The sequence below is a fragment of the Phyllobates terribilis genome, unplaced genomic scaffold, assembly GCF_046119375.1.
Source record: "Phyllobates terribilis strain yellow unplaced genomic scaffold, ASM4611937v1 Scaffold_2__4_contigs__length_985480577, whole genome shotgun sequence".
Lineage (NCBI taxonomy): Eukaryota > Metazoa > Chordata > Amphibia > Anura > Dendrobatidae > Phyllobates > Phyllobates terribilis.
In genome coordinates, this window is record NW_027362762.1 from 740864928 (window position 1) to 740890301 (window position 25374).

The 25374-nt window shown below is 43.0% G+C and overlaps 1 protein-coding gene across 1 annotated transcript in view; it reads right to left on the reverse strand.

Annotated features, from left to right (window-relative positions):
* NME7 (NME/NM23 family member 7) overlaps positions 1-25374 on the reverse strand; it is a 237401-nt gene that overhangs the window by 8204 nt on the left and 203823 nt on the right. The window contains exon 11 of the mRNA XM_073667225.1: positions 5661-5768. Within this exon, the coding sequence (XP_073523326.1) occupies positions 5661-5768 (108 nt within the window). The remainder of the gene's footprint in view (positions 1-5660; positions 5769-25374) is intronic.

Below are 25374 nucleotides of genomic sequence, written 5' to 3' on the forward strand. Positions count from 1 at the left end.
TGAAGCAAGGGAGAGATCACCCAGCTTCTCTGGGTTGGTCCAAGGAGGAGTGAAGTTGTGAAATCACTTTCACCCTACGTTTCATTAATGGTATCATGAAATTACAGATGTACTGCTCTATAAGAGAAGAGCAGTACATCAGAAAGAGAAGATGTTACCATCACTCTGTGCCCTTGGTAGATGTGCACTTTTCCAACATGACAATGATCCTAAACACACTTCTAAGGCCACAGTTGTATTTCTGAAGAATAACAGGGTGAAAGTGATTCTTTTACTAAGTATGTCTCCTGATCTGAACCCATTCGAACACCTATGGGGAATTCAGAAAAGAGAAGTTGAGCATCACACTCCATCCAGCATCCAGGCTCTACGGCTATGTGCGCACATTCAGTATTTGATTGCAGAAATTTTTGCAAGGTTTCAGCATCTCTTGGCAGCAAAAACGCGTGTTTTGCCACAATTTTGGTGCGGTTTTTTTTTATGCGTTTTTGTACAGCAATGAATGCTTTTTGGAGTAAAATAAAGATATTTGAAAAAAGAAATGTGGGACATCGCTTTAACCCTTGGATTACCATCGGACCTGAGGTGAGTATATTGGTTAATTTAAATGATTAAAGAATGTGTCTGTTTTATTTCAAATAAAGTGTTTTATTTTCAGTGTGTGTGTGTTTATTTAACTCTTTACTTAGTAATGAGGGTGTCTGGTTGACACCTCTTCATTACTAAAACTAGGGTTAGGTGTCAGCGACACCTAATCCCATTACTCCTAATGCCGCACTTGTTTTGTCAGCACATGCGGATCCATCGCATGTAATGACATTTCAGTTGGTCAAAATCTTCAGAAATCGACATGCTACAGGTGAATTTGGGTACATGCCCATGAATAGGGAATGCTGCGGGTTTGATGCTGCGTATTTATGCAGCGTAAAACTCATAGCGGCCAGATGTTACAGCACAGTGGATGAGATTTCTAGAAATCCCATGTCCACTATGCGTGCATCTGAGTCTGCGGGTCACAAGCAGACACTGACATGCGGCATGTCTTTCAGGACCGCAGCATGTCAATTTCTCTTGCAGGGTCGCTAGTCTCCGCAACAGAAATTTGACCACTAATATGTACTGAATGAGGTAAATCGACATGGTTCAGTGAACACATGTGGATTTACCTGCGTTTAATAGAACGCAGTGTTTTGGATACAGCAAAAATATGCTGCGTCCAAAGCGTTGCTACGTCCGGATAGTGGGAACTTACCCTTAAATTTAAAAAATTGCGTGGGCTTCCGCGTCATTTTCATAACCAGCAGAGGGAAAGCCAACCACTGGGGGCTGATATTAGTAGCCGGGGAAGGGGTCATTAGCCAAAAATGTTCCCTGGCTATTAATAACAGCCCACAGCTGATTGCTTAGCTTTCAATGGCTAGATTACAGGGGGCCCCCAGAAAAAATTGACATAGGGTCCCCCTATAAAATCTTAGCAGCAAAGGCTATGCAGACTTAATAGCCAGGGAAGGGGTCATGGATTCTGGCCCCCTCTAAGGCTCATAATATCAGCTCTCAGCCGCCCCAGAAATGGCGCATCCTTAAGATGTGCCAAATCTGGCACTTAGCCTCTGCTCTTTCCACTTGCCCTGGTGCGGTGACAAGTGGGGTAATAAGGTTGGGGTTCATGTCAGTCGTGTATTAGTAGCTGACATGAAGCCCAGGTTAGTAATGGAGGGCGTCTATAAGACACCCCCATTACTAACCCCATAGTAAAGTTTTTGAAATAAAGACACTGCCAGAATAAAGTCTTTTATTTTAAATAAAATTACACACGGTTTTAATCACTTATTTAAAAATAAAAAACACCGCTATACTCACCTAAAGCCCATTCAGCTGAAGCCATTGTCACCTGTAAACAAACAAAAAAAACAACCATATTCCTCACCTGTCCGCCGTGATGACATAATCCAGAGTGTCCCACAAAGATCTGGGTCACTTCTAGAGCAGTCACACCAGCAATCACTGGTGTAACTGTTCTAAAGGACAGCACTGTAATCACCCCTGTCAGTGTATAGTGCTGAGCTGCCGGGAGTGACGTCACTGGAGTTCAATCAGCTGATAAGCTCTGGTGACCTCTCAGCTGATCATCTGCTGATTGAACTCCAGTGACCTCCGTCCCGGCAGCTCACCACTAAACACTCCTGAGGGTGATCGTGCACCTGTCAGTGTATAGAGTGCTGCCGGGTGGTTGGATCGCCGTGGGACACTCGTGATGACGGTGGTAGGTGAGTATAAGGTGTTTTTTATTTTAATAAAATAAATTGCTAACTTTTTTCTTTTTACACGGAGCACAGGCACCAGCTGAGGAGACTACTTCTCCCCTCAGTGGCGCCTGCTCCCGCTGTTATCAGCGGGAGCGACCGTAGGCTGATGGGAGGAGTAATCTCCCATGGGCAATTCTTTGTACATTTTTGCCGTGTTTTTTGACCAGTTGACTTGAATTGAGTCAGTCAACTCTGCTGCAAAAATCCGCAGCAAATCCGCGAATATTTTTATACCTGCGTTTTTGCTGCGGATTTGACTGACTCAATTGAAGTCAATGGCTGAAAAACGCTGTAAAAACGCACAAAGTATTGACATGCTGCAGATTTAAACGCAATGACAATCCTGGAAAATTCCTGATCATGTGCACAGGATTGTCATTGCATTAGCTGGCACAAGGATTCCCTAGCGTTTTTGGCCCATTTCCAGGGGAAGAACCACCGCGAAAACACATCAACAATGCACCATGTGCACATAGCCTAAAAGAGGTCTTTCTTGAAGAATGAAAAAATATAGGTATTGCAATATGTTGCCAACTAGTTCATTCCATGACTAGAAGACTTGGTGCTGTCCTAAAATATCATGGACATCATACAATATACTAGATGTAGTAGTTTTTGATGTTTTCATCAACAAATTTAAGTAAAGCTGAAGATTTTGTAATGAAACTATTATTATTAGCCTTACTTTCATGTTATGGGTTAAAAAAAGGTCCCATGAAACTTAGTCTTATCAAAATTTTGGAAACTGTGCTTTTGTTCAGTGAGATATTGATTGATATGTTACTTTTAAAAGGTGTACTCATTTATGCTGAGCACTGTATATACAGCAGGTGAAATACGTATTGAAAACGTCGCCAATTTTCTAAGTAAATATATTTCCAAAGGTGCTATTGACATGAAATTCTCACCAAAAGTCGGTAACAACCCATCCAATCCACACAGGCAAAGAAACCAAACCATAGATGCAGGGCTGTGGAGTCGGTAAGCCAAACCTCCGACTCCACGACTCCGACTCCCTCATACATGGCTCATGTGTAAGTGATAAATTTACTGTAGCACAGATTCATCTCAGCTAAAAGTCTAGACCCTTAGATCAGGAATAGGACATTTCATAACTTTCCCAAATTCTTAGGAAAAAAATATTCCCCACAAACTGCACTGAACTACTGTCCCCAATTTATTATATATTTTAGGAGTCGGAGTTGGTCTATTTTATACCGACTCCACCAAAATCGACACCGACTCCACAGCTCCGACTCCACAGCCCTGCATAGGTGTCCAATACTTATCCAAAGATATTTCATCAATACCCTATTAGGGGAAAACTCCTTTAAGACTGTAATGAAGCTGTATGAGTCATATGGTTAGTTATTAGTCGTGCTTCACATGGCCAACGTTTCTCCAGATAATCTGTAACCTTCCTGTATCTTTAAAAGTATAAATGGTGGAAAATGGTATAATATATAACTTGTTCAGTTGTGACTAACATAAGCTAAGCTACTTTTAGCTATTTTCATCACTAACTAGAAGCTTATTCTACTGAAGGTGATAACTTAAAGAAAAAAACAACTCTCCAAAGCAGAGCCAAGAATTCATGTCTATGTGGAAGTACCTGTCAGCCAAACAAGCATTTATACGACATCAGGACCATCTTTATGAACAGATTTTAGGCAGATGCAAATGTAATTTGTAATAAAGCAATCCTGTCATTTCTTTTCTTGGGTTAAATCTGGTAAATCAGGATTTCTTATCCTACCTTATTTTATGTTCTGCTCTCGTTTGGGTTATAAAACCATAAATCCAGATAGCCCTGATCCAAAATTGATACGTTGGCCTAATCATGAATAACTTCAATACTGAATATTTATTGCATTATGTATGAGATAAGTACATCGGCTTTGTGTAATCAGTACAATATGTCATTGCATCTCCCAGCTTATTGTAGGACAGGTGTTCTGTTATGCAGCAATGAAGCTGGTGTCGGCCTTCTCGAGTGTTAGATCTGCGCAGAACTGCGAGCTCTGCACCCCCAATTTCTACAACATTGTCCTCAAATAGAAACATTAGGTTCTATTGAAAGCAATAGAGTCAGTCAAGGTTTCTCAGCATCTATCTGAAAACACCTTTGTTAGGGTATGTGCACCCAATCTCCTTTTCAGGCAGATTCCGCTCTGAAAAACGCATGAAAATGCACTAACTAAAAAAATCAAAATAATGAGCATATGCATTTCTATGTAAAAGCGACTTGCTGTTCATATGTTCAGTCTCTTGACCGTCTTTTAAATAGTTAAAGTTTTCAAAGACGCCAAGCGGTTAAAAGAAGTGAGCTGACCATTCTTCAGGCGTTTTCTGCTCTGAAAATACTCTAAACTTTCTAATAGAAGTCAATGGGAAGGCTCAAAAAGGCCTAGATGGCATCTTTTTTGAGTGTCTAACCAGCGTTTTTGCATCAAAAACGGTTAGCAAGTTTTCCATTGTTGACAGGAGTAAAAAAAAAAAGTCCCAAAAACATCAGTAAAATAAACACCCCAAAAATTATGGAAAAACAATCAAAAAAGTTAAAAAATGAAACAAGCAAAAAGACGCTACAAAAGCCAATTCAATCAAAAATACGCCATGCCAAAGTTTTCTGAAGCATCTTCTTCAAAACTTTGATAGTTCGCCCAACTGAAAAAGACACTGTGTACACACTTACGGTTTCCATAAAGAAGGAAGCCATGAAATTAGTGCGTACTGTTCAGATCCACTTGTGATATTTTCTGCCCCTCTGTGGAAACATCTAGATTTGTTCATGGTCAATCCGAAACGTATGTGTCATGTTTGGTTTATTTATTAATGTCACCACAGTGGTCAGCAATGGTAAGATAGGAGGTAACTTAACAGCAACCCTTTTTTGTATTGAGAGATCCGGGTGAGATCCTGTAAAGGTTATGCCCAGCTGGGAACGTTCACATGCAATAACTTACACACCTTTGCTGAAGCATAGAATCTGGTTGAATCTTGCAGAAACTGGACTTGTGTGCATGAGAGGTTCATGAACGCTGGGAATAAAGCCTTGTAATACTTATATAAGTCTCATCTACAACAGCAACCGTTCAGAAGACGGCTGCTATCATGTGAAGAAGAACACAAGTCTCTGTCAGTTCCTACTCCGCTGCCACATACATGGCCCTGGGCTCGTACATTTATTCTTATTACAGTAAGTTCAAGCACAGTGTCTTGTTCAATGAAGCCACCACCTGGCTAACCGAAGCACATCTGTATCCTTTACATATTGTCTATGGGTCCTCACCAAATAAAATATTCTTACAGTGTTTGGAATGGATGTCATAACTCATCTGAATACTACATTACCTCTAGAACGGCATCTTCTGGAAGGTCTGTGCAATGGACAGCATTTTTCACTTTATTTTTCCCAAACTGTGCACGAATCGTCCTAGGTCGTAAATGACGTGCTATCTCCTAAAAGAACCCAAAAAAAAAAAAAACAAGAATAACCAATAGTAAAAAAAAAAAAAAAAAAAAAAAAAATAGCCATGTTATACAAAATATAAATTTCACATTTGAAAAAGTGTTAAAATTAGGGCATTTTCCTTGAGAAATATAATACACAAAGGCAAAGCCCACACACATTAGATAGCTGTTTTGCTGTTAGCTATTTCTTGAATTTGATGATTTCACCTATATAAATAAAAAACTAAACTATGATCAAGAACAATGTATAGTTAGAAATTATATATTAGTTAAATCAGATTTTTTTAAGGTGATGCTCGCTCTCTCTCTCTGTATATATATATATATATATATATGTATATATATATATATTTATATATATATATATATATATATATATATGTTGTGTTGTGATTTTCTCAAGAGCAGACACAAGAGACTGACATTTCAACATTTCATGTATTCTGCACCTCACGTAACATCTTGTTGATTGGGACCAGTTCATAATAATTAATGCATGATGGATATAACTAAGGTGTGAATGGTGAGGGGCTCCAATCCTTATTAGAATTGAGTCTTAAATCAATCAAACAAAACTTCTGATTTTGTAAATTTTCTCATACCACATGGTTGACAAGTGATTATTTTGCATTTCAAACACTTTTTATGCCACAGTTTTGACAAATGTGTACATAAGGGGGGGGAAACTAAGAGGACTAGGCTGTGCCAGAATTTTGGTGCAAAATACTTGTCTAAGGTAAGCCATCCAAGACATAGTTAAGAGCAGCATGGTGGCTCAGTGGTTAGCACTGCAGCCTTGCAGCGCTGGGTCCTGGGTTCAAACCCCACCAAGGACAACATCGGCAAGGAGTTTGTATGTTCTCGCCGTGTTTGCGTTGTTTTCCTCCGGGTTCTCTGGTTTCCTCCCACACTCCAAAGACATACTGATAGGGAATGTAGATTGTGAGCCCCAATGGGGACAGCGCCCATAATGTCTGTAAAGCGCTATATAAGTGAGCAAAATAAATAAGTAAAAGTGTCCAACATGTCTATGGAGAGATAACAACAGAGTGCGCCTCTCTGAAAAAGTCAGTGCATCTTTTGCCTCTCTTGTCTAGGTTTATGAAGCCTTACAATAAAGACAGTAATAATAAATCTACCCTGTAGTGTTCCACATGAAATATGTCACTAAATCAAGAACACATCATTACATTAAGATAAGCTGTACATTTGGTGACGTCTGAATCAGTTTAGCTTTATATCAGTTCTTCTACAAAAGTCCTGGCTTCTTACCAAATTCCAAACTGTATCGGTATCAGGAAATAGCTGAACTGTTCTCCAGAAGGTGTGGTGTACTGTCCCGATGTTGTAAGATCGATTGAGTAATAAGTTGTGCAAAAAAAAAAAAAGAAAACCCTGGAGGGAACTAGCTGTTTTTATTTTCACAGGTTTGTGGGAATCTGTCTACATTGCAATCAAAATGTTCTGCATCCCATGCGGTCAAACATGGGAAAATGGCCTTTAGCTTAAGTACCTGGAGTACCCTTCCTGTAATAACCCTTTGGAATTAAAAACTTTTAAAGTGTTTTAGCTGCTGTAAATCGTAAACTATCTGTGGCAAACATGGCATGTGGTAGCTCATAATGCTCTCACAGAGAACACTGAAATCACCACTGTCAGTGATATGTGCAAAAGCCAAAGGGTGAGGACTGCTGAAGGCAATTGACAGATCTGGGAACTATGCCTTTTGTAAACCTGTAAAGTGCAGGTAGTAAAAAAAAAAGCGCAAAAGAATATTAAATGATGGAATTATTTGCATATGTAAGGGGTTTGCAGACCAATTTGGGAAAGATTTGGGGATAGTAGATTAACCAGATACCAAGTCACTCCTATTATTTTCCCCACCCCTACATTCTGATGTAGGAGGACAAGAGATGAAATCTAGGAGTTTGATCATACAGTTTAGATTAAAACTGGCCGAACCTGCGATTTTAGCAAGACCAGATGAGCAACTAATTTGTACAGGGGGGAGGGAGATAACACAGGGAAGAGAAGTTGCAGGCAATATGAATTGGTTTGCCTGATCCTTTGTTCCTCCAGGCAGATAAAACACTGGAGAAGAGCTATATACAGGGACCCCATATACAATAGCTAGCTCTCGCCACTCCTCCTTGTTCTCTGCTACACAGCCACTGCCAGGCTTCTCTGGAGACGATTATCTTGTAGAGAACAAATGGACTGGCAATCCAAATCGGACATGCCAGATCCTTATCTAACCAGACATTATCTGCCAGGTGAGAGTCGGGATGACCCCATACACATTATGACTGTCAACCAAGCCCAAGAATATCAGTGGGTTTGGCCAACATTAGTCTAATGTGTATGGGCGTCTTTACTCCACTTTTCCCATTGAAGACACCAAAACCACTCAGCCAAACATTCATGTTTATTTGTAAAAAAAAAAAAAAAGAGCACTAATCAATGGTAGGGTGAGCGTTAATGTTCTGATGCACTTACAGTATGTGCAACAAAGATTTTACTTTTACTCCTGTCTCATCAGCCTATGACTAATAAATGTCTGTTATCCAATGTCGCAAGTTTTTTTTAAGGTAATCATCATTATCACAAAATGAGACATACCTGACAACACTCAGTGGTAAAATACAGGGCTAAATCATAGATATCTTATGTTGATGACCATCTTAAGGTCTAAGTTTATATAGCATTATTTAAGAATTACTTTGAGAGGGCTGCAGACAAGAGTTCACAGAGCGCATAACCCGAATTGTACCAGGAACCCAATGTTTGCACTGCCTCCCCGGTAGAGGCTTTCACAGGACACTGACACTGTGGGCATTCATGATAACTTAGATACAGAAAAGAAGATCTGTAGATGTTTGTTTTCATGACTAGAATTGCAATAACTCCATATGGTATACAAATCTGGTCTGGCCCTTTATTTGGACTGTGACACCAGAACCACCACTCCTATGTGGGCCATTATTCTGTATGGAGGACTATGTGGGGCCCATTATTCTGTATGGAGGACTATGTGGGGCCCATTATTCTGTATGGAGGACGATGTGGGGCCCATTATTCTGTATCGAGGACTATGTGGAGCCAATTATACTGTATAGAGGACTGTGTGGGGCCCATTATACTGTATGGAGGACTATGTGGCGTCCATTATTCTGTATGGAGGACTGTGTGGGTCCCATTATTCTGTATGGAGGACTGTGTGGGGCCCATTATTCTGTATGGAGGACTGTGTGGGGCCCATTATTCTGTATGGAGGACTATGTGGGGCCCATTATTCTGTATGGAGGACTATGTGGGGCCCATTATACTGTATGGAGGACTATGTGGAGCCAATTATACTGTATAGAGGACTGTGTGGGGCCCATTATTCTGTATGGAGGACTATGTGGTGTCCATTATTCTGTATGGAGGACTGTGTGGGGCCCATTATTCTGTATGGAGGACTGTGTGGGGCCCATTATTCTGTATGGAGGACTATGTGGAGCCAATTATACTGTATAGAGGACTGTGTGGGGCCCATTATACTGTATGGAGGACTATGTGGCGTCCATTATTCTGTATGGAGGACTGTGTGGGTCCCATTATTCTGTATGGAGGACTGTGTGGGGCCCATTATTCTGTATGGAGGACTGTGTGGGGCCCATTATTCTGTATGGAGGACTATGTGGGGCCCATTATTCTGTATGGAGGACTATGTGGGGCCCATTATTCTGTATGAAGGACTATGTGGGGCCCATTATTCTGTATGGAGGACTATGTGGAGCCAATTATACTGTATAGAGGACTATGTGGAACCAATTATACTGTATAGAGGACTGTGTGGGGCCCATTATACTGTATGGAGGACTATGTGGTGTCCATTATTCTGTATGGAGGACTGTGTGGGTCCCATTATTCTGTATGGAGGACTATGTGGGGCCCATTATTCTGTATGGAGGACTATGTGGGGCCCATTATACTGTATGGAGGACTATGTGGAGCCAATTATACTGTATAGAGGACTGTGTGGGGCCCATTATTCTGTATGGAGGACTATGTGGTGTCCATTATTCTGTATGGAGGACTGTGTGGGGCCCATTATTCTGTATGGAGGACTGTGTGGGGCCCATTATTCTGTATGGAGGACTATGTGGAGCCAATTATACTGTATAGAGGACTGTGTGGAGCCAATTATACTGTATAGAGGACTGTGTGGGGCCCATTATTCTGTATGGAGGACTATGTGGTGTCCATTATTCTGTATGGAGGACTGTGTGGGTCCCATTATTCTGTATGGAGGACTATGTGGGGCCCATTATTCTGTATGGAGGACTATGTGGGGCCCATTATTCTGTATGGAGGACTATGTGGGGCCCATTATTCTGTATGGAGGACTATGTGGAGCCAATTCTACTGTATAGAGGACTATGTGGAGCCAATTATACTGTATAGAGGACTGTGTGGGGCCCATTATACTGTATGGAGGACTATGTGGTGTCCATTATTCTGTATGGAGGACTGTGTGGGTCCCATTATTCTGTATGGAGGACTATGTGGGGCCCATTATTCTGTATGGAGGACTATGTGGGGCCCATTATACTGTATGGAGGACTATGTGGAGCCAATTATACTGTATAGAGGACTGTGTGGGGCCCATTATTCTGTATGGAGGACTATGTGGTGTCCATTATTCTGTATGGAGGACTGTGTGGGGCCCATTATTCTGTATGGAGGACTATGTGGGGCCCATTATACTGTATGGAGGACTATGTGGAGCCAATTATACTGTATAGAGGACTGTGTGGGTCCTATTATTCTGTATGGAGGACTATGTGGTGTCCATTATTCTGTATGGAGGACTGTGTGGGGCCCATTATTCTGTATGGAGGACTATGTGGGGCCCATTATTCTGTATGGAGGACTATGTGGTGTCCATTATTCTGTATGGAGGACTGTGTGGGGCCCATTATTCTGTATGGAGGACTATGTGGGGCCCATTATTCTGTATGGAGGACTATGTGGGGCCCATTATTCTGTATGGAAGACTATGTGGAGCCAATTATACTGTATAGAGGACTGTGTGGGGCCCATTATTCTGTATGGAGGACTATGTGGTGTCCATTATTCTGTATGGAGGACTGTGTGGGGCCCATTATTCTGTATGGAGGACTATGTGGGGCCCATTATTCTGTATGGAGGACTATGTGGTGTCCATTATTCTGTATGGAGGACTGTGTGGGGCCCATTATTCTGTATGGAGGACTATGTGGGGCCCATTATTCTGTATGGAGGACTATGTGGGGCCCATTATTCTGTTTGGAGGACTATGTGCGGCCATTATTCTGTTTGGAGGACTATGTGCGGCCATTATTCTGTATGGAGGACTATGTTGGGCCATTATACTGTATGGAGGACTATGTGGAGCCAATTATACTGTATAGAGGACTGTGTGGGGCCCATTATTCTGTATAGAGGACTATGTGGGGCCCATTATTCTGTATGGACGACTATGTGGGGCCCATTATTCTGTATGGAGGACTATGTGGGGCCCATTATTCTGTATGGAGGACTATGTGGAGCCAATTATACTGTATAGAGGACTGTGTGGGGCCCATTATACTGTATGGAGGACTATGTGGCGTCCATTATTCTGTATGGAGGACTGTGTGGGTCCCATTATTCTGTATGGAGGACTGTGTGGGGCCCATTATTCTGTATGGAGGACTATGTGGGGCCCATTATTCTGTATGGAGGACTATGTGGGGCCCATTATTCTGTATGGAGGACTATGTGGGGCCCATTATTCTGTATGGAGGACTATGTGGAGCCAATTATACTGTATAGAGGACTATGTGGAGCCAATTATACTGTATAGAGGACTGTGTGGGGCCCATTATACTGTATGGAGGACTATGTGGTGTCCATTATTCTGTATGGAGGACTGTGTGGGTCCCATTATTCTGTATGGAGGACTATGTGGGGCCCATTATTCTGTATGGAGGACTATGTGGGGCCCATTATTCTGTATGGAGGACTATGTGGGGCCCATTATTCTGTATGGAGGACTATGTGGAGCCAATTATACTGTATAGAGGACTATGTGGAGCCAATTATACTGTATAGAGGACTGTGTGGGGCCCATTATACTGTATGGAGGACTATGTGGTGTCCATTATTCTGTATGGAGGACTGTGTGGGTCCCATTATTCTGTATGGAGGACTATGTGGGGCCCATTATTCTGTATGGAGGACTATGTGGGGCCCATTATACTGTATGGAGGACTATGTGGAGCCAATTATACTGTATAGAGGACTGTGTGGGGCCCATTATTCTGTATGGAGGACTATGTGGTGTCCATTATTCTGTATGGAGGACTGTGTGGGGCCCATTATTCTGTATGGAGGACTATGTGGGGCCCATTATACTGTATGGAGGACTATGTGGAGCCAATTATACTGTATAGAGGACTGTGTGGGGCCCATTATTCTGTATGGAGGACTATGTGGTGTCCATTATTCTGTATGGAGGACTGTGTGGGGCCCATTATTCTGTATGGAGGACTGTGTGGGGCCCATTATTCTGTATGGAGGACTATGTGGAGCCAATTATACTGCATAGAGGACTGTGTGGAGCCAATTATACTGTATAGAGGACTGTGTGGGGCCCATTATTCTGTATGGAGGACAATGTGGTGTCCATTATTCTGTAAGGAGGACTGTGTGGGTCCCATTATTCTGTATGGTGGACTATGTGGGGCCCATTATTCTGTATGGAGGACTATGTGGGGCCCATTATTCTGTATGGAGGACTATGTGGGGCCCATTATTCTGTATGGAGGACTATGTGGAGCCAATTATACTGTATAGAGGACTATGTGGAGCCAGTTATACTGTATAGAGGACTGTGTGGGGCCCATTATACTGTATGGAGGACTATGTGGTGTCCATTATTCTGTATGGAGGACTGTGTGGGTCCCATTATTCTGTATGGAGGACTATGTGGGGCCCATTATTCTGTATGGAGGACTATGTGGGGCCCATTATACTGTATGGAGGACTATGTGGAGCCAATTATACTGTATAGAGGACTGTGTGGGGCCCATTATTCTGTATGGAGGACTATGTGGTGTCCATTATTCTGTATGGAGGACTGTGTGGGGCCCATTATTCTGTATGGAGGACTGTGTGGGGCCCATTATACTGTATGGAGGACTATGTGGAGCCAATTATACTGTATAGAGGACTGTGTGGGGCCCATTATTCTGTATGGAGGACTATGTGGTGTCCATTATTCTGTATGGATGACTATGTGGGGCCCATTATTCTGTATGGAGGACTATGTGGGGCCCATTATTCTGTATGGAGGACTATGTGGAGCCAATTATACTGTATAGAGGACTGTGTGGGGCCCATTATACTGTATGGAGGACTATGTGGCGTCCATTATTCTGTATGGAGGACTGTGTGGGTCCCATTATTCTGTATGGAGGACTGTGTGGGGCCCATTATTCTGTATGGAGGACTATGTGGGGCCCATTATTCTGTATGGAGGACTATGTGGGGCCCATTATTCTGTATGGAGGACTATGTGGGGCCCATTATTCTGTATGGAGGACTATGTGGAGCCAATTATACTGTATAGAGGACTATGTGGAGCCAATTATACTGTATAGAGGACTGTGTGGGGCCCATTATACTGTATGGAGGACTATGTGGCGTCCATTATTCTGTATGGAGGACTGTGTGGGTCCCATTATTCTGTATGGAGGACTGTGTGGGGCCCATTATTCTGTATGGAGGACTATGTGGGGCCCATTATTCTCTATGGAGGACTATGTGGGGCCCATTATTCTGTATGGAGGACTATGTGGGGCCCATTATTCTGTATGGAGGACTATGTGGAGCCAATTATACTGTATAGAGGACTATGTGGAGCCAATTATACTGTATAGAGGACTGTGTGGGGCCCATTATACTGTATGGAGGACTATGTGGTGTCCATTATTCTGTATGGAGGACTGTGTGGGTCCCATTATTCTGTATGGAGGATTATGTGGGGCCCATTATTCTGTATGGAGGATTATGTGGGGCCCATTATTCTGTTTGGAGGACTATGTGCGGCCATTATTCTGTTTGGAGGACTATGTGCGGCCATTATTCTGTATGGAGGACTATGTTGGGCCATTATACTGTATGGAGGACTATGTGGAGCCAATTATACTGTATAGAGGACTATGTGGAGCCAATTATACTGTATAGAGGACTGTGTGGGGCCCATTATACTGTATGGAGGACTATGTGGTGTCCATTATTCTGTATGGAGGACTGTGTGGGTCCCATTATTCTGTATGGAGGACTATGTGGGGCCCATTATTCTGTATGGAGGACTATGTGGGGCCCATTATACTGTATGGAGGACTATGTGGAGCCAATTATACTGTATAGAGGACTGTGTGGGGCCCATTATTCTGTATGGAGGACTATGTGGTGTCCATTATTCTGTATGGAGGACTATGTGGGGCCCATTATACTGTATGGAGGACTATGTGGAGCCAATTATACTGTATAGAGGACTGTGTGGGGCCCATTATTCTGTATGGAGGACTATGTGGTGTCCATTATTCTGTATGGAGGACTGTGTGGGGCCCATTATTCTGTATGGAGGACTGTGTGGGGCCCATTATTCTATATGGAGGACTATGTGGAGCCAATTATACTGCATAGAGGACTGTGTGGAGCCAATTATACTGTATAGAGGACTGTGTGGGGCCCATTATTCTGCATGGAGGACTATGTGGTGTCCATTATTCTGTAAGGAGGACTGTGTGGGTCCCATTATTCTGTATGGAGGACTATGTGGGGCCCATTATTCTGTATGGAGGACTATGTGGGGCCCATTATTCTGTATGGAGGACTATGTGGGGCCCATTATTCTGTATGGAGGACTATGTGGAGCCAATTATACTGTATAGAGGACTATGTGGAGCCAGTTATACTGTATAGAGGACTGTGTGGGGCCCATTATACTGTATGGAGGACTATGTGGTGTCCATTATTCTGTATGGAGGACTGTGTGGGTCCCATTATTCTGTATGGAGGACTATGTGGGGCCCATTATTCTGTATGGAGGACTATGTGGGGCCCATTATACTGTATGGAGGACTATGTGGAGCCAATTATACTGTATAGAGGACTGTGTGGGGCCCATTATTCTGTATGGAGGACTATGTGGTGTCCATTATTCTGTTTGGAGGACTGTGTGGGGCCCATTATTCTGTATGGAGGACTGTGTGGGGCCCATTATACTGTATGGAGGACTACGTGGAGCCAATTATACTGTATAGAGGACTGTGTGGGGCCCATTATTCTGTATGGAGGACTATGTGGTGTCCATTATTCTGTATGGAGGACTGTGTGGGGCCCATTATTCTGTATGGAGGACTATGTGGGGCCCATTATTCTGTATGGAGGACTATGTGGTGTCCATTATTCTGTATGGAGGACTGTGTGGGGCCCATTATTCTGTATGGAGGACTATGTGGGGCCCATTATTCTGTATGGAGGACTATGTGGGGCCCATTATTCTGTATGGAGGACTATGTGGAGTCAATTATACTGTATAGAGGACTGTGTGGGGCCCATTATTCTGTATGGAGGACTATGTGGTGTCCATTATTCTGTATGGAGGACTGTGTGGGGCCCATTATTCTGTATGGAGGACTATGTGGGGCCCATTATTCTGTATGGAGGACTATGTGGTGTCCATTATTCTGTATGGAGGACTGTGTGGGGCCCATTATTCTGTATGGAGGACTATGTGGGGCCCATTATTCTGTATGGAGGACTATGTGGGGCCCATTATTCTGTTTGGAGGACTATGTGCGGCCATTATTCTGTTTGGAGGACTATGTGCGGCCATTATTCTGTATGGAGGACTATGTTGGGCCATTATACTGTATGGAGGACTATGTGGAGCCAATTATACTGTATAGAGGACTGTGTGGGGCCCATTATTCTGTATAGAGGACTATGTGGGGCCCATAATTCTGTATGGACGACTATGTGGGGCCCATTATTCTGTATGGAGGACTATGTGGGGCCCATTATTCTGTATGGAGGACTATGTGGAGCCAATTATACTGTATAGAGGACTGTGTGGGGCCCATTATACTGTATGGAGGACTATGTGGCGTCCATTATTCTGTATGGAGAACTATGTGGAGCCAATTATACTGTATAGAGGACTATGTGGAGCCAATTATACTGTATAGAGGACTGTGTGGGGCCCATTATACTGTATGGAGGACTATGTGGTGTCCATTATTCTGTATGGAGGACTGTGTGGGTCCCATTATTCTGTATGGAGGACTATGTGGGGCCCATTATTCTGTATGGAGGACTATGTGGGGCCCATTATTCTGTATGGAGGACTATGTGGGGCCCATTATTCTGTATGGAGGACTATGTGGAGCCAATTATACTGTATAGAGGACTATGTGGAGCCAGTTATACTGTATAGAGGACTGTGTGGGGCCCATTATACTGTATGGAGGACTATGTGGTGTCCATTATTCTGTATGGAGGACTGTGTGGGTCCCATTATTCTGTATGGAGGACTATGTGGGGCCCATTATTCTGTATGGAGGACTATGTGGGGCCCATTATACTGTATGGAGGACTATGTGGAGCCAATTATACTGTATAGAGGACTGTGTGGGGCCCATTATTCTGTATGGAGGACTATGTGGTGTCCATTATTCTGTTTGGAGGACTGTGTGGGGCCCATTATTCTGTATGGAGGACTGTGTGGGGCCCATTATACTGTATGGAGGACTATGTGGAGCCAATTATACTGTATAGAGGACTGTGTGGGGCCCATTATTCTGTATGGAGGACTATGTGGTGTCCATTATTCTGTATGGAGGACTGTGTGGGGCCCATTATTCTGTATGGAGGACTATGTGGGGCCCATTATTCTGTATGGAGGACTATGTGGTGTCCATTATTCTGTATGGAGGACTGTGTGGGGCCCATTATTCTGTATGGAGGACTATGTGGGGCCCATTATTCTGTATGGAGGACTATGTGGGGCCCATTATTCTGTATGGAGGACTATGTGGAGCCAATTATACTGTATAGAGGACTGTGTGGGGCCCATTATTCTGTATTGAGGACTATGTGGTGTCCATTATTCTGTATGGAGGACTGTGTGGGGCCCATTATTCTGTATGGAGGACTATGTGGGGCCCATTATTCTGTATGGAGGACTATGTGGGGCCCATTATTCTGTTTGGAGGACTATGTGCGGCCATTATTCTGTTTGGAGGACTATGTGCGGCCATTATTCTGTATGGAGGACTATGTTGGGCCATTATACTGTATGGAGGACTATGTGGAGCCAATTATACTGTATAGAGGACTGTGTGGGGCCCATTATTCTGTATAGAGGACTATGTGGGGCCCATTATTCTGTATGGACGACTATGTGGGGCCCATTATTCTGTATGGAGGACTATGTGGGGCCCATTATTCTGTATGGAGGACTATGTGGAGCCAATTATACTGTATAGAGGACTGTGTGGGGCCCATTATACTGTATGGAGGACTATGTGGTGTCCATTATTCTGTATGGAGGACTGTGTGGGTCCCATTATTCTGTATGGAGGACTGTGTGGGGCCCATTATTCTGTATGGAGGACTATGTGGGGCCCATTATTCTGTATGGAGGACTATGTGGGGCCCATTATTCTGTATGGAGGACTATGTGGGGCCCATTATTCTGTATGGAGGACTATGTGGAGCCAATTATACTGTATAGAGGACTATGTGGAGCCAATTATACTGTATAGAGGACTGTGTGGGGCCCATTATACTGTATGGAGGACTATGTGGTGTCCATTATTCTGTATGGAGGACTGTGTGGGTCCCATTATTCTGTATGGAGGACTATGTGGGGCCCATTATTCTGTATGGAGGACTATGTGGGGCCCATTATTCTGTATGGAGGACTATGTGGGGCCCATTATTCTGTATGGAGGACTATGTGGAGCCAATTATACTGTATAGAGGACTATGTGGAGCCAATTATACTGTATAGAGGACTGTGTGGGGCCCATTATACTGTATGGAGGACTATGTGGTGTCCATTATTCTGTATGGCGGACTGTGTGGGTCCCATTATTCTGTATGGAGGACTATGTGGGGCCCATTATTCTGTATGGAGGACTATGTGGGGCCCATTATACTGTATGGAGGACTATGTGGAGCCAATTATACTGTATAGAGGACTGTGTGGGGCCCATTATTCTGTATGGAGGACTATGTGGTGTCCATTATTCTGTATGGAGGACTGTGTGGGGCCCATTATTCTGTATGGAGGACTATGTGGGGCCCATTATACTGTATGGAGGACTATGTGGAGCCAATTATACTGTATAGAGGACTGTGTGGGGCCCATTATTCTGTATGGAGGACTATGTGGTGTCCATTATTCTGTATGGAGGACTGTGTGGGGCCCATTATTCTGTATGGAGGACTGTGTGGGGCCCATTATTCTGTATGGAGGACTATGTGGAGCCAATTATGCTGTATAGAGGACTGTGTGGAGCCAATTATACTGTATAGAGGACTGTGTGGGGCCCATTATTCTGTATGGAGGACTATGTGGTGTCCATTATTCTGTATGGAGGACTGTGTGGGTCCCATTATTCTGTATGGAGGACTATGTGGGGCCCATTATTCTGTATGGAGAACTATGTGGGGCCCATTATTCTGTATGGAGGACTATGTGGGGCCCATTATTCTGTATGGAGGACTATGTGGAGCCAATTATACTGTATAGAGGACTATGTGGAGCCAATTATACTGTATAGAGGACTGTGTGGGGCCCATTATACTGTATGGAGGACTATGTGGTGTCCATTATTCTGTATGGAGGACTGTGTGGGTCCCATTATTCTGTATGGAGGACTATGTGGGGCCCATTATTCTGTATGGAGGACTATGTGGGGCCCATTATACTGTATGGAGGACTATGTGGAGCCAATTATACTGTATAGAGGACTGTGTGGGGCCCATTATTCTGTATGGAGGACTATGTGGTGTCCATTATTCTGTATGGAGGACTGTGTGGGGCCCATTATTCTGTATGGAGGACTGTGTGGGGCCCATTATACTGTATGGAGGACTATGTGGAGCCAATTATACTGTATAGAGGACTGTGTGGGGCCCATTATTCTGTATGGAGGACTATGTGGTGTCCATTATTCTGTATGGAGGACTGTGTGGGGCCCATTATTCTGTATGGAGGACTATGTGGGGCCCATTATTCTGTATGGAGGACTATGTGGTGTCCATTATTCTGTATGGAGGACTGTGTGGGGCCCATTATTCTGTATGGAGGACTATGTGGGGCCCATTATTCTGTATGGAGGACTATGTGGGGTCCATTATTCTGTATGGAGGACTATGTGGAGCCAATTATACTGTATAGAGGACTGTGTGGGGCCATTATTCTGCATGGAGGACTATATGGTGTCCATTATTCTGTATGGAGGACTGTGTGGGGCCCATTATTCTGTATGGAGGACTATGTGGGGCCCATTATTCTGTATGGAGGACTATGTGGTGTCCATTATTCTGTATGAAGGACTGTGTGGGGCCCATTATTCTGTATGGAGGACTATGTGGGGCCCATTATTCTGTATGGAGGACTATGTGGGGCCCATTATTCTGTATGGAGGACTATGTGGGGCCCATTATTCTGTTTGGAGGACTATGTCCGGCAATTATTCTGTTTGGAGGACTATGTGCGGCCATTATTCTGTATGGAGGACTATGTTGGGCCATTATACTGTATGGAGGACTATGTGGAGCCAATTATACTGTATAGAGGACTGTGTGGGGCCCATTATTCTGTATAGAGGACTATGTGGGGCCCATTATTCTGTATGGAGGACTATGTGGGGCCCATTATTCTGTATGGAGGACTATGTGGGGCCCATTATTCTGTATGGAGGACTATGTGGAGCCAATTATTCTGTATGGAGGACTATGGGGGGCCCATTATTTTGTATGTAGGACTATTTGGTGCCCATTATTCTGTATGGAGGACTATGGGGGGCCTATTATTCTGTATGGAGGACTATGTGAAGCCCATAATACTGTATGGAGGACTATGTGAGGCCCTTTATACTCTATACTGGTTGACCCGAGACTTCGTCCAAGTTTTTATTTTGGCCTTCTGTGTGTTTGAGTTTGAAATACCTGCCGTAGGGGTACCAACAGGGATGGATGCCATGTACTAATGTTCAAAGTGCCCCAATTCCACCTCTTCACACATAGCACTGGTGTGCACAGGAGAGTAGTAGGGCTGTGGACAGGGGAGTAACGTGGTAATTAGGGACCCAGTTGGAGATTTTGCATTGGTGCCTACAAGCTTTAAGTTATGGCACTAGCTATGGATGAGCATATACCAGACGTACCACATAGGCAGTTTTCACATATGTACAGAAATAAATCTCCATACTATAGAATTGAAGCTACTCGACATATGACAACAATTCCGGAGGTTCTTATCTTCTCCACCGAAAAAAAGCAGAATCATGACAGGATATAAATCACACAGTGGTGCATGGTGCTGTTTACTCTGTGAAACTCTGTATTACAGTACTCCACCACTTTAACCAGAAGTATATTTAAAATGGCCAATCGGGAATGCTCGTTCCCGTAAACAGACTGCGAATCATTTGAAGAACGGGCAAATTTTTTTAACGAACTTAAAAATCATTGTTCTCGGTAGCAAATCATCCTCAGTATACAAGAAGTGTGCTGCCAAGAATGATGACCGCAGAACAATCATATTACCGATTGTTCTGTGTTAGTATAAACAGGCCATTAAAATGCAGATCACCTTGCATGTAGCCAATCGGCTGCTGTAGTCCAGTGTAAATGCAAATTAAAGTTGGGTTTACATATAACAACTAATTATGAAAATAAAGTGATAAATAACTAAAGGCCTACTTAGGCAGGCTGATAAGTGTTCTTAGCAAAATTAAAAATCATTGTTCTCGGCAGCACATGGACTCATGTAAACGGGAACATAAGTTGCCGAGAACATGATGTACTATGCACAATCTAGAATTGTTCTGGGTTCATAAAAGTGTGGCTAACCAGGACATTATATGACCACTGATCGGCCTGCATGTAGCCAACAGGTGTTTAACAGCCACAATTGGGCTGTCTATCTGCAGCGTAGCCAAGTTCACATGTCCAGTAATCATCCATTTGAAACAGACCAGCAGCAATCTGTTGACAAAAAAAGTTGTGCAGACACAACTTTTTTGTCCGGTGAAAAACAACTAATTTCAACTGGATCAGTTTTTTTAACACTGAAATCTATGGAAGACGGATCCGTTAAATAGTCACTCATTTTTTTTGCAATTGAAACGCATCTGTTTTTTTGCTTACTGGATGTGGAAAAATAAATATTCAACATAAATTGCTGGATATGTGAACCTTCAAGTAATCATCCATTTGAAACTGATCCAATACACAAAAAAAAACGATCCATTTTCCATAGACTTCAACGTTAAATAAAATAGATCCAGTTGAAATAATTTTTTTTAGCTGGACAAAAAAGTTGTATCTGCATAACTTTTTTTTTTTTAATCGACGGATTGCTACTGGATCCGTTTCAAACAGATGATTACTGGACAAGTGAACTTAAGCTCCCATTGGAATACTTATAAGAACCATAATTATTTGTACAACGGACTGTTTTGGGTCAGTTATTAAAAAATGTATATGAGTACATCAGCAGCTTTGTCCAGATTTAACACATAGAATATATTCTATGTTTTTTAATGTTTGGATTTACTTGGACCCATTGAAACCAGAAGGGAGAAGCTACTGATGGGGACAAATTGCTCGCTACATAAAAATACTATAGTTGTAAGGTGCACAATATACTGATACAATCAGTGAAAACCTCAGGCTAAAGGAAGATTCTGTGATGTACAGGAGATTATCCCAAGACAGAAGCTACTCATCCATTTTAAAGGAACAAAAGGGGTGGAAGGAAACTGCAATAAGAAGCAGACTCATTGTTTATGTCCAGGTCCTCAGGAAATGTGTTTATCTGTATCATGAGATCTGTACTTATTTCTGAGATAAGAACAAAGACAATGGTGAAGATAAGATCAAACAATGCTGAAAAAAAAAATCATTCCACTAGATTAAACAGTGGCCAAGATACTAAAAGGAGTGGGGGTAGGATTAAAAGTAAAAAATAAAACATTCTTATTTTATTAATGCATATGAACATAACATGAACAGGTTGGCCAGCAAATGGTTGAACATCTACTCAATTCTGTCAGTAACGCTTACATGATCATAGAAAAACACTTTCTAAAGATAATAATAAATAATCTACAAAAAAATATATTTTGCAAATGATAAAATATAAGAAAGCGCATAGAACGTTGTACATCTGTAGCTGCGTCCTATACACAGTTGCAACCAAAAATATCCAATCCCCTTAACAAATTAGGTTTGTTGTCAAAATGTAAAAAATTCGAACAATTTAATTAGCTCAAGACAACTAATATAAGGCTGTGTGCACACGATGTGTCTTTAATGCGTTTCCGCGGCGTTTCTGCAGCTGTGGAAACGCATTAAAAACGCATGGTAGAAGGGCAGCAATGTTCCCCAATTGAAATCCGCATGTGCTGTGCCCATGATGCAGATTTTTCCGCAGCGTAAACGCTGCGATCAAAAATCCGCAGCATGTCAATTAATTTTGCGGAAACGCTGCTTTTTCGCTGCCATTGACTTGCATTAGACCGCATGGAATCCGCATCACTGTATATGTAGATGCGCTTTTCATGCGGTCTAATGTGCGGATGGTACCCGGGTCTGGATGAGAGGACTCTCATCCAGACCCAGGTACCATTAAAAAAAAAAAAGAATAAAATAAAAAAAATATATATATATATACTTACCTTCCGGCGTCCCGCGCTGCGTCCTCCTGGCTTCCCGGGCACTTCGCGGTTGAATGCAGGACCTACGCTGACGTCAGAGTCATGTGACGGGTCACGTGACGCTGACGTCGGCAGGTCCTTCAGTCTTACACTGCCGGCAGCCGGGACGGAGGGAAGCAGGACACCGGGGGCCATTGGAGGGTAAGGATATTTTTATTTTTTTATTTTTTGACATTCACACACTATATAAATCCATGCTGGTTGCATGGATTTATATAGTGTGAAGTTGACAAGCACTTTCCAATTGATGCTAAAATCGCTTGGAAAGCGCTTGTCAACCAGCATGCGAAAATGCATGTGGAGAACGCTTCACATCCTCATGTCCCTGGCAGGAAAACGCAAGTACAATCCGCATGTACAATCCACATGCGTTTTTTCCTGCCAGGGAGATGCAGAAACGCTCAGGAAAAAATCGTGAGCATTTCTGCATCGTGGGCACATAGCTAGTGTTGAGCCACCCCCGTAGTGTTCGGGTTCGGTTCGGTTCGTCGAACACCGGGATGTTCGAGGAACTGTTCGTCGAACTGTTCGTCGAACACCTTAGAACACTGTCGAACACCGTTAAAACCAATGGCAGGCAAACAAAAACACATAGAAACACATAGAAAACACCTGCAAAGGTGTCCAAAAGCTGACAAACTGCTCAGAAGACACTCTCTTTAAAAAAGCCGGCTGGCAATTCAGCAGCGGCATACACCGGTACCCGACAATTTAGACAAGAAGGAATAGAGCATCACACATAGATTAGATAGATAGAAACATGTCAGTCACACATATAAGAAGCACAGTGACAGTGTTGGTTACTGCACTTGTCATTTAGTGTAAAGGATTTATTAAAAAAAATATTAGTGTTTTCATGCACCGTCTCTTTAAAAAAGCCGGCCGGCAATTCAGCATCTGTACCCGACAATTTAGAACAGAAAGAATAGAGCTTCACACATAGATTAGATAGATAGAAACATGTCAGTCACATATATAATAAGTACAGTGACAGTGTTGCTTACTGTACTTGTCATTTAGTGTAAAGGATTTATTTAAAAAAATAATAGTGTGTTCATGCACTGTCTCTTTAAAAAAGCCGGCCGGCAATTCAGCAGCGGTACCCGACAATTTAGAACAGAAAGATAGAGCATCACACATAGATTAGATAGATAGAAACATGTCAGTCACATTTATAATAAGTACAGTGACAGTGTTGGTTACTGTACTTGTCATTTAGTGTTAAAATAAAGGATTTATTAAAATAAAAATTGGCGTGGGGTTCCCCTTAATTTTAGTCTCTAGCGGAGGTTAAGCAGACGGCTGGGGCAGATGTTTGAAGCCTGGGAAGGGGGTAATACCCACGGAGCTTCCCAGGCTACTAATATCAGCCCCCAGCTGAATACATAGCCTTTACTATCTATTAAAATGGGGGACCCCCCCAAAAAAATGACGTGGGGTCCCCCCTATTTTAATAGCTAGCAAAGGCTAGGCAGACAGCTGGGGGCTGATATTAATAGCTCAGGAAGGGTGCCATGAATATTGGCCCCCTCCCAGGCTAGAAACACCAGCCGTCAGCCGCCCCAGAAATGGCGCATCCATAGGATGCGCCAATTCTGGCACTTAGCCTCGCTCTTCCCACTGCCCTGTAGCGGTGGCAGTGGGGTAATAGGGCTGGGGTTGATGTCAGCTTATAATGCCAGCTGACATCAAGCCCAGGTTAGTAATGGAGAGGCGTCTATAAGACACCCCCATTACTAACCCCATAGTCAAAGTTAAAAAAAACACAAACACCCAGAATAAAGTCCTTTAATTGAAATAAACACACAATTCTTTATTGTTCTAAATTAAACCATACTTACCGTCACGCCCATTCCAGCTGAAGCCAACGATCTCCTGTAATAAAAGAAAAATAATAAAGCAACATCATCCTTACCTTTCCATGGTTCCCAGGACAGCTCCAGCTCTGCTACATCGAGATGACAGGCTGGACCGCAGCAGAACGCTGCCATCCAGCCTGTCATCCCACGGACAGTGAGAAGCGCAGGCATGCTTGCGCTCCTCACTGTCTCGCTGTGACGGCATCCAGATGAGCCGAGGTCATGTCCAATGAACTCGGCTCACCTCATGCACGTCACTGACAGCGTGGGAAAATTCTCACGCTGAAGCGGTGAGTGCAGGAGAATTTTCCCACGCTGTCAGTGACGTGCATGAGGTGAGCCGAGTTCATTGGACATGACCTCGGCTCATCTGGATGCCGTCACAGCGAGACAGTGAGGAGCGCAAGCATGCCTGCGCTTCTCAGTGTCTGCGGGATGACAGGCTGGATGGCAGCGTTCTGCTGCGGTCCAGCCAGTCATCTCGATGTAGCAGAGCTGAAGCTGTCGTGGGAACCATGGAAAGGTAAGGATGAGGTTGGTTTATTATTTTTCTTTTATTGCAGGAGATCGTTGGCTTCAGCTGGAATGGGTGTGATGGTAAGTATGGTTTAATTTAGAACAATAAAGAATTGTGTCTTTATTTCAATTAAAGGACTTTATTCTGGGTGCTGTGTTTTTTTTAAATACTTTACTAGAAAT